The sequence below is a fragment of the Mirounga leonina genome, unplaced genomic scaffold (genome assembly GCF_011800145.1).
Source record: "Mirounga leonina isolate KUSES-001 unplaced genomic scaffold, KU_Mleo_1.0 Mir_165, whole genome shotgun sequence".
Classification (NCBI taxonomy): Eukaryota; Metazoa; Chordata; class Mammalia; order Carnivora; family Phocidae; genus Mirounga; species Mirounga leonina.
This window is the reverse complement of record NW_023270415.1, coordinates 12,433,819-12,446,207: the sequence shown is the minus strand read 5'-3', so window position 1 is coordinate 12,446,207 and position 12,389 is coordinate 12,433,819. Positions and strand designations below refer to the sequence as shown.

The following is a 12,389-nucleotide window of genomic DNA, read 5'->3' as shown; positions in this document are numbered from 1 at the left end:
TTAATTTTCAGACTACATACTTTCAAGAGTAAAAATTTAATCTAGTTCTCCCCCGTGGATCTTTTAACTTTGTCTCGTCATCTATTGGGTGTCCTAAAAGATTAAGAGGTAGAAGAGACTCTGCTCTCTCCTTCCCCATCCTACAGAAGAGAAACCAAGGGCCAGAGAGGTCAGTCACTGGTCACAGACACACACAGATCTGCTGTCACCGTCAAGACCAGAAGCCACTGCTGTAATTGCAGTACTGCGTGGTTCTCGGCTGCCTCTTGGCGAACGTGGTACCTGAGCGTCACATTAGCCCGGTGATCGTTAGTAACTTAATTTTCCGAAGACAGCGGGGCCTTCACAAACCTGCCTTTTTTGGGTCGTATATATTTCATTAGTATTATTAAGCACAACAGTTTTCCGTTATAAATTTCTCTCTCAGGTACTTGTCTGTTGATGTTTGGAAGCAGCCATCTGGCTTCAGCCTTTTAATATTTTAAGATCAGTATCTTGAAAGTATGATGCATGTCATAGAATTTAAAAGCAAATTCTTACAGTTTTAAATGAACCTTCTTACTGTTTAGTTCATGGTTTTTTGTTTTTGTTTTTGTGTTTTTTTTTAACAGGCAGGGCCCTGTATTTCTTCTATTTTATAACTGCATTGTATAAGTAGAATAAAATTATGGTATCAAGGTATCGGTAAAAATGTTTTGATAATCTCTAATGTACTAAAGTAGTAACTATTGAAATCCATTTTTGTAACCTGAAAAAGTTAATAAAGCACCCAAATTTGAGAAGTTGAGGCAATAGAAGTAGAAGGCAGTGTCTTGTTATTAAAAAATAAGAATGAAATAAAATAATACAAATACCTGAGCAGTCATTTCTAGAAGGGAAGTAAGCATGTTTGTTTCATCTCTGGAATTGGTATTCAACAAATATTTGTGAATGGAGTTAAATATGAGAATATTTTCACTTAACTGATCCTTAGCATAGGACAGGTGGCGTGGACTAATAGAGCACTAGGCTGAAAGCCAGGACTCTGGGAACCAGTATCAGTATTCCAGGAAGAAGCTCATTGTTGTAGGCCTGGGGAAGCTTGTGAGTATGCGCACTGGTTCTAACTTTCCCTGAGTTTGCTGTAAGGAGAGATTCTGGTTATCTAGGAGAGAGTAAAGTTACAGAAAGACTGAGAGAAGAATTTCATGAAGGAAAGAAGAACTGATGAGGAGTGTCCACCGAAGCAAAGAGGAGAGGGACTGAAGTCCATCTGGGGCTCTCACACTTCGGCAGGAGGAGTGGGAAAATGGGAGGGGGTCAGCATAGGCAGTGAGCGTAGGTTTCCCTTTCAAGCAGCGTGGCTCAAGAAAAGAAAGACAGATGGGGTAATAACTCATGCTGATGTACAGGAATGTTCTGTTTGTTTCATTTCAAGATCTGCGATCTGCCTGTATTTTTATTCTGAGCAAAAAGCACTAGTGCAGATGCAGAGTTTAAAAATACTGGCAAAAAAAGGGATACTTGAAGTATAAGAGGAGGAGACAAGAGGATGCAGGATGGAGAGCTTTTGTGGCTAGACTAACCTCAGAGACCAGGGGGCACCCACCCTTTCTCCAAAACAGAGGGTCAGGAAGAAAGAGTGGGTAGAAATGGGATGGATTTAAAGGTGAAGAAAGGCAGGAAGTTAGAGGAGCTCATGCCTGATGACCTTCATTATCTCTGAGACATACCAAGCAGAATTATTTCTAGAGCAAGGGAAGCATGGGTGTGGGATTGGGTTTTGAAATAGCCCAGGAGGGGAATGATAATAGACTTGACAGTCAGTGTGGGAGACCCACTTATGACTGAACATCATAGATGGTGCAGGACAAGATCTTGTGGATTGTTCTCTATCCAAGTAGAAGAGTAGGAAATTCTCGCAAATTGTTGCATTGATCTCTTTGCAGAGCAGATGATTTGGGGGGGACACAGGGATTAGAGAATTGAGGATGGTTGGAGAGGTGTCATTCAGTAGGTAGGAAGGGAAAGAGGACAAAGCCAAGAGGCTCCTCGGAGCCGTGGCTCCTCAGATCAGTGAATGGCGAGAGAGAGAAGAGAGGGTAAGAGCTGCATGGATGAGGGGGCACCTGGGTGGCTTAGTTGTTAAGCGTCTGCCTTCGGCTCAGGTCATGATCCCAGGGTCCTGGGATCAAGCCCTACATCGGGCTCTCTGCTCCGTAGGAAGCCTGCTTCTCCCTCTCCCACTTCCCCCTGCTTGTGTTCCCTCTCTGTCAAATAAATAAATAAAATCTTAAAAAAAAAAAAAAAAAGCTGCATGGATGAGAAGCTGGGGTCAGAGGGAATGGTTTTCAGAGTTGAAGTTTTTGGAGTGAAAACAAATTCAGGGAATGTTCTCAGGATGGGTGCTGAGGTGGAAGGGGGCTGATAGCCATGGGCTGAGGGGTGAAGACGCATTCCAGGGAGTTGGAAGTCCTCCGTAGTGGCAGCAGGAGGTGATGGTGACAGGGGAGTGACCAGTGGGTCGTTTTTTAAAAAACTTGGCGACAGTTGAACTTCGCCACAAGTAGAGCATGGTAGTATCTGAGGAGGATGGTCCACTCGGAGGATGGCCTTGTGCCTGTGGGTCAGAGTATGCATCGGAGGGTACCCGCAGGGCACTAACCACAGCTTTCAGCCCTGTCTCTGGGGGAGACTGCACGGCGTCCACTCGGAAGGCCTGGGAGAGCTGGGCCTTGAGCAGCCCTGAGGGGTTCACACAGACCAGCAGTTGGTGGCACCCTGTTGCAGAGGGCACAATGAGGTGAGGTTCGAGTGAGAAATGGAAAAGCACAGGGCCAGGGCTGGGCAGGGCTGACGGGTTGCCTTTTGGATGGTGAGCAGTAAGGAGGTAATGGGTCTCGTGGTTCTTGGCAGACTCCTGGTACCAGGCTGTGTTGTCACCTGGACTGCTCTAGGATTTGGGGGACTCAGCTGTGCAGAGTAGCGTCTATACTTGCTGTTTGGTGGTTATCACCTCTTCCTACAGAGATCTGGCAAAGAAGGAAAGGGAAGAGATGGAGTAATAGCCGGAGTTTGTTGCAGATTTAAAACTCTTGCCCATAAAGTACGGAATCTTTAAGGAAGAAGGAGCCCGTGAGAGTTAAGTGCTAATATATGTAAAAACTGTATTTGATGCTGTTTGGGCATTCTGAGTAAGGGTAATAATGGGTGATATTAATTGAATGAGGACGGTCCATGTCCTCTTCTGCGGTTAAACCAGTACAGCGAAGGGAGGTCGGTTGCCCCGAAGATCGGGCCCAGGCTTCTGCACTCAACGCGTGCACTTGCCTGAAGTATTATTTTCTTAACTTTAGAGAATTCATTTTGCATCTTTAAAGCCTGTCTGAGGAATGGCAGACACTTGGGAAATAGTTGAAGTCCTGACTCTTTTGAACCGATTGGTCTGTCTTAGATTATGTAAGTGTCTTGTCTCTTTTCTTTGCTCTCTGATGCCCTTTCACCTGGCATATTTCTCACGTGGTACACATGGCGAGAAACCGGGAATGTGGAGATGTTGACAGCTTTCCTAACTCCTGTAGGTCATCCTGCACAAATTTGTGCGGAAGAGAAAAAGCAAATGATAACATTGTTTATCTCAGATTTTAAATTACCTCCTTTCGTTACTGTCCTCCATTATCATGGACCGTTGAAACCCGGTTGAAAAGTGGAAATCAGATGGCGTTTATAATTTTTAAAGTTAAAGTCAAGAATACTTAATGTCAAATTTCTTTTGAAACCTCACATTCTTTGGAGCATTTTTTACACTAAAAATGTGTAATGATATATAATGTTTTAAAGTAGAAATCTGTGAACAGCATATTCTGATGTGTGTAAGAATAAAATGGTGATTATATGATTATGTCCAATCTTTTTAAAAAAGGTTTCATTTATTTATTTGAGAGAGAGTGAGCACGAGTGGGGGCGGTGGGGAGAGGGGCAGAGGGAGAGGGAAAAGCAGGCTCCCCGCTGAGCAGGGAGCCCGATGCAGCAGGGCTCGATCCCAGGACCCTGGGACCATGACCCGAGCCGAAGGCAGGCGCTTAACTGACTGAGCCACCCAGGCGTCCCCAGCATAGGTACAGTCTTTATAACAATTATCTAGAATGCCAGAGGCAAAAATGAAAGGGTTTGGAATGTGATGAGCAATTTTAATTCAGAAATATCCTTGAAATGTTTACATTGCAGTATTCTTTCATTTGATATACAGTTGGCCCTTGAACAAACATGACTTTGAGCTGCATGGGTCCACTTAAACATGGATTTTTTACAGTACTGTAAATGTATTTTCTCCTTCTTATGATTTTCCTAATAACATTTTCTTTTCTCTAGCTTACTTTATTGTGAGAATAGAGCATATAATGCATGTCACATTCAAAATACATGTTAATTGACTATTGTTATCAGTAAGGCTTCTGGTCAACAGTAGGCTATTAGTAGTTTAGTTTTTGGGGGAGTCAAACATTATACGCGATTTTCAACGGCACGGGGGTCAGTGTTCAGGGGTCGACTGCAGATAGCACAGTGGGTGATAATCTGTACACAGCAAGATGAATTTAGAATGAGTTCTTTAAAATGTCTAAGAGCTAAGTTTTTTTTTTTTTTTAAGATTTTATTTATTTGACAGAGACACAGCGAGAGAGGGAACACAAGCAGGGGGAGTGGGAGAGGGAGAAGCAGGCTTCCCGCTGAGCAGGGAGCCCAATGTGGGGCTCGATCCCAGGACCCTGGGATCATGACCTGAGCCGAAGGCAGATGCTTAACCGACTGACCCACCCAGGCGCCCCAAGAACTAATACTTTCTTGTGCTAGCCTCTCTTACTTCAATTTCTCTATGTAGGTGCTGACCTGGTTATTAATGAAAAGGTATTTTACTTATTCCCTGAGAAGGAAATTCAGGTAGACTTGAGCTTCACTTTCTGTTAGTTCTTTTGGATGAAAGCAAAGTATTTAAAGATGGTTGTGGTATGGTTTATGCTTTATGTATTGCAGATAGGAAAAGAGCACGTAGGCTTGAAGGCTGTGACTGAAATCCTCCAGGATATCCAGTACAAGGTAAGTTTTTATTAAATAAAAATACTGGTTATGAAAGCAGACCCCAAGACCACTCTCAGATTTGATGATTCACTCCAAGGAGACTCATAGAGTAGCTGTTACTCTCATGGTTGTGGTTTATGACAGAGGAAGGCTACAGATCAAAAACAAGGACAGTGCAAACGTTCGTGGGGCCAAGTCCAGGAGAAACCAGGCACAAGCTTCCAGCTGCGCCCTCCCAGTGGAATCACGTGGGGATGAACCTAAATCTTTCGGCAGCGATGTGCCACAACGCATGTGAAGTGTGGCCAGCCAGGGAAGCCTAGCTGAGCCTTTGTGTATAGGGATTTTATGAGGGGTCAGTTATGTGAGCATGCAGTGTCTGTGTAACTGACCTCCGCTACCCTGCCTCCATCCTTTCCGCCCCCAGCCCCAGCCAAACCAAGCCTTCATCACAAATCACATTGTCGGCGGAGTAAACTCTACGGGTCCAACTGGTATAGCATGGCCCGAGGCCTCAGGCATACAAAAACACTCTTACCAGGCAGAATATCCCAAGACCTCAGAGCCAATCAAGGCCAGTCCTCAAGACAGGCAGCTTTTTGAGCAACCCAGGCCTGCTGAGTTAACCCCTTCCGCCCATTGGTTATAGGAAAGTTGTATAAATGAAGCAAAAATTATGGCGACTATACTTCAAAGCATTTATGTTAAAAAAAGAAAAAAGGCAAGTACACATAAGCTGTAAGATCACATATCTCAGAGAAGGTGATTTAGTTTGATACGACTCTGTAGTGATTCAGCCCACCTTTGCTGGGAAGCCAAGTTCTGTTGTAACCAGTACCTTTTATGCTCACGTTGAATCGATTGAATCTGAGTGGCCTTGGAGGGCAGTAGTTTAATCCTGGATGGCTACTGCACATACAGCACAGAGATTCAAAGACCCAAGGCCGATCCAAAAATCAATCTGGGAATGAAGTCTGATTAGCTCTAGGCCAGCACAAACCCAGGGCATCTTGGACTGGGCAAAAACATCTACCATAGATTTCCTGAGCAGGCTTAGAATGAATCCAGCTACCAAGGGAAAGCACAGACTAGTCAAAAAGCTGGTAAGAAGAGGGAAGGACATATTTTGACTGACATTTGTCCAATAGAAATGGGTTGAGAAATTTTCTTTTATTGCTTCAGCTCATACAACATCCGTCTTTATGGAATACAGGGGGCTGGTGGGAAGCAGGTAAGCTGGATTCTTTAATGTGTCAAATAGTTCTTAGAAGTAAGGAAGAGACTAAGAGGTTACACATTAACTTGCCCTGTTATGTCTGCATTGACAGAGTCATCTTACAAGAGACCTCCATCTACTACGACAGGTCTGTTTGCCTCTAGGGCCTGAGCAATTTAAGTGGCACTATTTAAAATAGTGATTGCAAATGTGACTGTTGAACAATGGCACAAATATTTTAGTGAAATTATTTTAATTTTATTGAAATTTATTTATTTATTTATTTATTTATTTTTAAAAGATTTTATTTATCTGAGAGAGAGAATGGGAGACAGAGAGCATGAGAGCGGGAGGGTCAGAGGGAGAAGCAGACCCCCCACCGAGCAGGGAGCCCGATGCGGGACTCGATCCTGGGACTCCAGGATCATGACCCGAGCCAAAGGCAGTAGCTTAACCAACTGAGCCACCCAGGAGCCCCAATTTTATTGAAATTTAAATACAACTTTGATAAAAGTTGATTAGAATTGAATTTTTTTTTTAAAGATTTATTTATTTGAGAGAGAGAGCACAAGCTGGAGGAGAGAGGGAGAGAGAATCTCAAGCAGACTCCATGCTGAATGCAGAGCCTGTCTTGGGGCTCGATCTCAGGATCCTGAGATCACGACCTGAACCGAAACCGAGTCAGACGTTTAACCGACTGAGCCACCCAGGCGCCCATAGAATTGAATATTTTCATTCAGGTGTTAGTTTTCCCTCTTTGCAGGAAGAGAGCATCTACAATAGATCCTAGAGACAAGTTACCAAATGCAAATGAAACAAAATGAGAATTTAGGAGGCAGGTTGTAATGCCAAGATTAGGAGCTGAGGTCAGAGTAGCAGGGGGAAGGTCATTTCAAAAGCATTCTCTGAACCAACCAGGGTACAGGCATTTTACACCAAAGCCCAACTCTCTGGTGTGGATGTGCTCGGAGCAGGAAAAGTGGGACAGACAGACACTGGACAGACAGTTGTAAGTTTCACTCTGAAATTATAGGGGAAATTGAACTGTGGTCGCAAAGAAATAGCTATGGACTCAGAGCAGGAGTGTCTTGTTGGAATCAGCCAATGTGGCTCTGGTGAGAAGACAGAATGAGACAGCGCCAGATCTGTGCGGTCCGGAGTGCCATTTGAGAAAGATGTCAACCTGCGTTTTCAGTGCTAACAATTTTTTTATTCTAAAATTTAGTAGGAGTCTTGGGGCGCCTGGGTGGCTCAGTTGGTTAAGCGTCTGCCTTCAGCTCAGGTCATGATCCCAGGGTCCTGGGATCGAGCCTCGCATTTGGCTCCCTGCTCGGCGGGAAGCCTGCTTCTCCCTCTCCCACTCCCCCTGCTTGTGTTCCCTCTCTCGCTGTGTCTCTCTCTGTCAAATAAATAAATAAAATCTTAAAAAAATAAAAAATAATAAAATTTAGGAGTCTAATGATAACATATGGTGAATTCTTTTGTTTTTCAGGGGAAGTCCAAAACAATACCCTGCTTCAATCCTAATACTTTATTACCAGGTAGGTGTTAATCTTGATCTCATCAGGTGAATTTTAACTGTGTGAATATGATTGCGTTGTTTACCTCCCAATACATATAGCTATATGTTATTAGTAAAGTTTCTTTACAATTTATTTTCTCTGTAGTAGGTAGCACTTTCAGACTGCTCTACACATGGGAGTAAACCTTTTGAAATAATAAACATTTTGTCCCTTTTTCCATTATTCTCTGAGGAGTTTCCTTTGGATTTTCATTTGCAAAAATTGCTACCTCTGTGTAAAGCATGAGCATAATAACATAACTTTGATATACTTCTAGGATTGGTCAGTGAGGTTCTTAACTAATCTCTAGAGTGAATTAGATTTTATATCTAATTTTAATAAGGTAAACTCTACAGTGCTACTATCCTATAGATGTTATTCTAATTATTTACGTATACCTACACAGGTAAGAATTGGGTATAAAATACTCAAAACATAGTTTGTAGTTAAAGGTTGTTTTGTACAAAATTTTGGTCTTCACATTTCTCTGCCTAAATTATATGCTGTTTCTTAGTGTTTTGTTTATTTGTTTATTTATTTTTAAAAGATTTTATTTATTTATTTGACAGAGACACACCGAGAGAGGGAACACAAGCAGGGGGAGTGGGAGAGGGAGAAGCAGGCTTCCCGCTGAGCAGGGAGCCCGATGCGGGGCTCGATCCCAGGACCCTGGGATCACGACCTGAGCCCAAGGCAGACGCTTAATGACTGAGCCACCCAGGCGCCCCTGTTTCTTAGTGTTTTAAACAAAACCAAATAGGCTGATGCACTGTATGTATCATCTACGGCTTACATTTAATTGCTTTACAACAAACCAGTTTTTACCATGTGTTGAACATTTATCCACCATATTTGATCGAGAGTTCTAATGCAGAACTTAAAGATTACATAGGAATGGTTTGTTTTGTCCTGTCATAATAGGACTTCCGTGTTTTGCTGTTGAGGGAGATGTATAGAGAGGGCTAAGACAGAATGTTTAAAACCACAGTCTTTGAAGTCAGACTGTTTAGTTTTGAATCTGGCTCTGCCAGTTATTAGCTGGGTGACCGTGGGCAAATTATGTAACCCTTTGTGGTTCAGTTTCCCCATCTGAAAAATGGGGCTAATAATAGTACCATAATAGTACCTGTCTCATTGGTTTGTTGTGAGGGTTGAATGAGTTCATGTGAGATGCTTAGAATAGTGCCTCCTATGTAGTTAGTATTGGGTTAGGTGATGAATAAGTCAGGTAAATCCTTCAATAAAGTAAAAAACAACACAGATCCACTTCTTCTAAAGTGACTAAACTGGATCTGTACGTACACACATATATGTATATATCAGGTTTGGATAGCCATCTTTGGCTTATATAGTGATACATGGATAGAAATCACTATGAATATTAGGAAGAGGGCTCATCGTATTTTCCCATTGGTTATTTTCTCCGTGATGATTAGTTTAAGAATGCATATGTGAGGCTGTAGTTGAAAATGACCTCATTCGGAAAAGTTGTTTATAGGCAGTTTGTAATTTTGAAGATTATTGTTGGCATCTTCAAAATTATTATTAATTAATTTACTGTTTTGTGACATGTCCACCCGGTTGCACAGATCCTTTGTTGCGGGATTATTGGGTGTATGAAGGCTCTCTTACCATTCCACCTTGCAGCGAAGGTGTTACCTGGATATTATTCCGATACCCTTTAACTATATCCCAGCTGCAGGTGAGTATAGCACTTCAAATCTTTCAGAAGAAGTTCTGAGCTAAAGGTTAAATATTATTTCTGTAAAAGAGAAATGTCTGTTTTATGTTTTAGCTTCCTTTAGATCAGTCACATCTTCGCAGATGAAAGTTAGATGTCTTGAACCAGTGAAAGCAATTAAAAGGTCAGGGATGAATAAAAGCCAGCTATCGTTTATGATCTGTATTTTAAAAGTTAGTTTTTATAGAGTAAATACAAGTCACTGAAATAGTCAGACTTTTGATTAGTCTAGTTATTTCTTTGTGTGGGATTCCCCAGGAGTGAAGAGGAGAAAGGTCTTGGAAGTGAAATTGTTGCTTATTTCTGTGAGTCATGTGGGCTTTGTACAATACTTCTTCCTTGGCTTGCACAGGAAAAGTTCTGTAAGCAGAAGGGTGAAGGAGGTAAAAAGAATGCTCTGGAAAGAGCTGGATTGTTCTCTAGCTCCACTTCTGGTCACCTACTTCTCACCTTGGGTCTTGTGTAGGTGCTCTAAATGCTGATGCACAGTGGGTGGGGGCACTGAGTTGAACTGTCATGGGATGTTAGCTGGTGGAACATGAGGCAACATCATTATAATGTGTTTAAATAATGATTTTGATATTATTACAAAAGAGGTGCTTTAAATGTCTCCTGTCCTCCAGGGATCTCAGGGATGTGTTCTAAAAGGCTGTATTTTTTCCTTCATGATCAACCTCAGAACGCTTAGGCTGTACTCCAAACAAATGAAGTTTCCTTCAGTGACTTTTTACAAATTTTTATTACATCTCCTATCACTTTCTAAGAACTTTAAGTGTATTAACTACTCAGTAAAGCCTTCCTTTGCTTGTCCTTAAATCTTCAAAATCCTTTCAACCTTTAACAGTTTCTTCTTCTTTTTCTTTTTCTAAGGATTAATTTTAAAACTTCCCAATTCAGCTTCTCCATCCTTTTACAGACTTTGATCACACCACCTTTCGGCTTTCATATTTTTAATATGACAAATCCCTTATTTATTCATATATCCCTGTGTTCTTAAAAGAAACTATTCCTGAGTGCCAAGCAGACACACAAAGAATATAGAGATTAAAACACAGTCTTTACCCTCAAAATGTTTACCATAGAGTAGAAGAGGCAGACAATCATACAGACGGTTATGTTGATTGTGAGGAGTAAGGTGCACCAGACACACATAGGAAAGAAACCCAACCTGGCCTAGGTGGGACCGGGAGTAATTCCTGAAAAATATTAGGAGTAAGTCTGGTAAAGAAGAGGAAAGAAATTAGAAATTTGAGCCTAATGTTAGGGATAGAAGTTTGGACTAATAATTACGGGTTTGGATTTTAACCACAAAGATGGTAGCTGCTGTAACAAAGAAACCTCAACATTCCAGTGACCTCTCACAGAAGAGATTTATTTATTTATTTTTAAAGATTTATTTATTTATTTTAGAGAGAGAGCATGTGTGTGTGCACATGCCAACTCAGGGGAGGGGCAGAGGGAGAGAGAGTCTTAAGCAGACTCCCTGCTGAGCTGGGAAGTGCATTCAGGATTCATGTCCAGGAAGGAGAAGAAATGGATTTGATGATGAGTTGAGCCCAAGTTGAGGAGGAGACAAGACAGTCGGCTGATTGCCAAACCTCAGTGTACCTGGAGGAGATGATACCATGCAGGGAGCTAAGAAGGACTTAAGGACACCTGAGAGGGAGTGATGTCCTGGGGCCCAGGATGGGGGAGAGGATGGCCAACATGTGGAGGAGGGGAGGGAAGTTAATAGTGACAGATGCCTCAGAGAATTTAAGGAGGGTGGGTGCTGCCTGCCCGAGTGGCAAATAACTATACCTTATAGAAATGGGCCCAGATGCCACTGGGTGGTTTTGGGATCCAACCCGGTTCCGGATGATTGTCAGTGGTTTGGGTGCTTAACACTGTCCCCTTTCAACTCCTGCCCTTTATGATATCACAGTTCCTTTGAGATCCTCTTTCTATATAAGACCTTGTCAGGAAAATCTCACTGGTACTAGAGAAGGTTTCTACCTTTTCGGCCTGTTTTGTGTCCTCAGGTGGAGGAGTTTGGTTTCTTTTGACAGAAACCAGAATGAGACCTTCAGAGGCTGAGGTGGACATACAGATTTAGGGATCATTGGCATAAGAGAAGGAGCCAAGGGACACAAACAAATGAGATGAAAGAAAAGAGTACGGGAAAAGAAGAGTGGAGAAGATGGGAGAAGCAGTCTCTTGGGAGGTTTTCCTGAGAAAATTTTTATAAGAGAACTCTTTTATAAGAGAACTCTTCTAAAGCTGGTAGGGTCCCATGGGACTTACTACTCTCCATTTGCCATCTGGTTACTCCAAGTCACTTCTCTCGCTGATACCACATTTCCGAAGCAGGGAAGAAGGTTTGGGATGAGCAGGTGGGCATGTGAAGGCCGTTGTTGGCTGACCCGTCCAGGTCAGACTGAGACTGCAGCCTCAGCTGTCCTAAGCTGGGGCGGGAGAGTTGTGATTGTTCTGGGAATGACGTGTATCAAAGAGCGAACATCCCTCTGCATTTACTTTTCCTACACCTTGCTTTTAGGGACAGTGATACACATTTCCTCATTGTTGCAGTAAGTAGCACAACATCTTAGATGACTAAGTTTCAAACACTGAAGCTTAATACGCAATATGTTTTGCTGGGGACTCATTCATTGCCCTTTACATGTCCCTGATTCTATGAACACAAGCAAATTACTGATAAGGTAGTATGTTGCTGTAGTCCCATCTTCCTTTACCCTTGTCATAGTCAGATGTTAGGATGTGGAATTTCTCCTTTGAGAGTAAGGTGGATAATTTATTCGTTAATTCATGCATTTGT

General features: G+C 42.4%; 1 protein-coding gene across 2 annotated transcripts in view; it reads left to right on the top strand.

The window, feature by feature from the left end:
• Nucleotides 1-12,389, top strand: part of CA8 (carbonic anhydrase 8) — a 94,378-nt gene that overhangs the window by 44,640 nt on the left and 37,349 nt on the right. For both annotated transcript variants that reach the window (XM_035011209.1, XM_035011208.1), the window contains exons 5-7: nt 5,011-5,073; nt 7,764-7,812; nt 9,423-9,535. In XM_035011209.1, the coding sequence (XP_034867100.1) occupies nt 5,011-5,073; nt 7,764-7,812; nt 9,423-9,535 (225 nt within the window). The remainder of the gene's footprint in view (nt 1-5,010; nt 5,074-7,763; nt 7,813-9,422; nt 9,536-12,389) is intronic.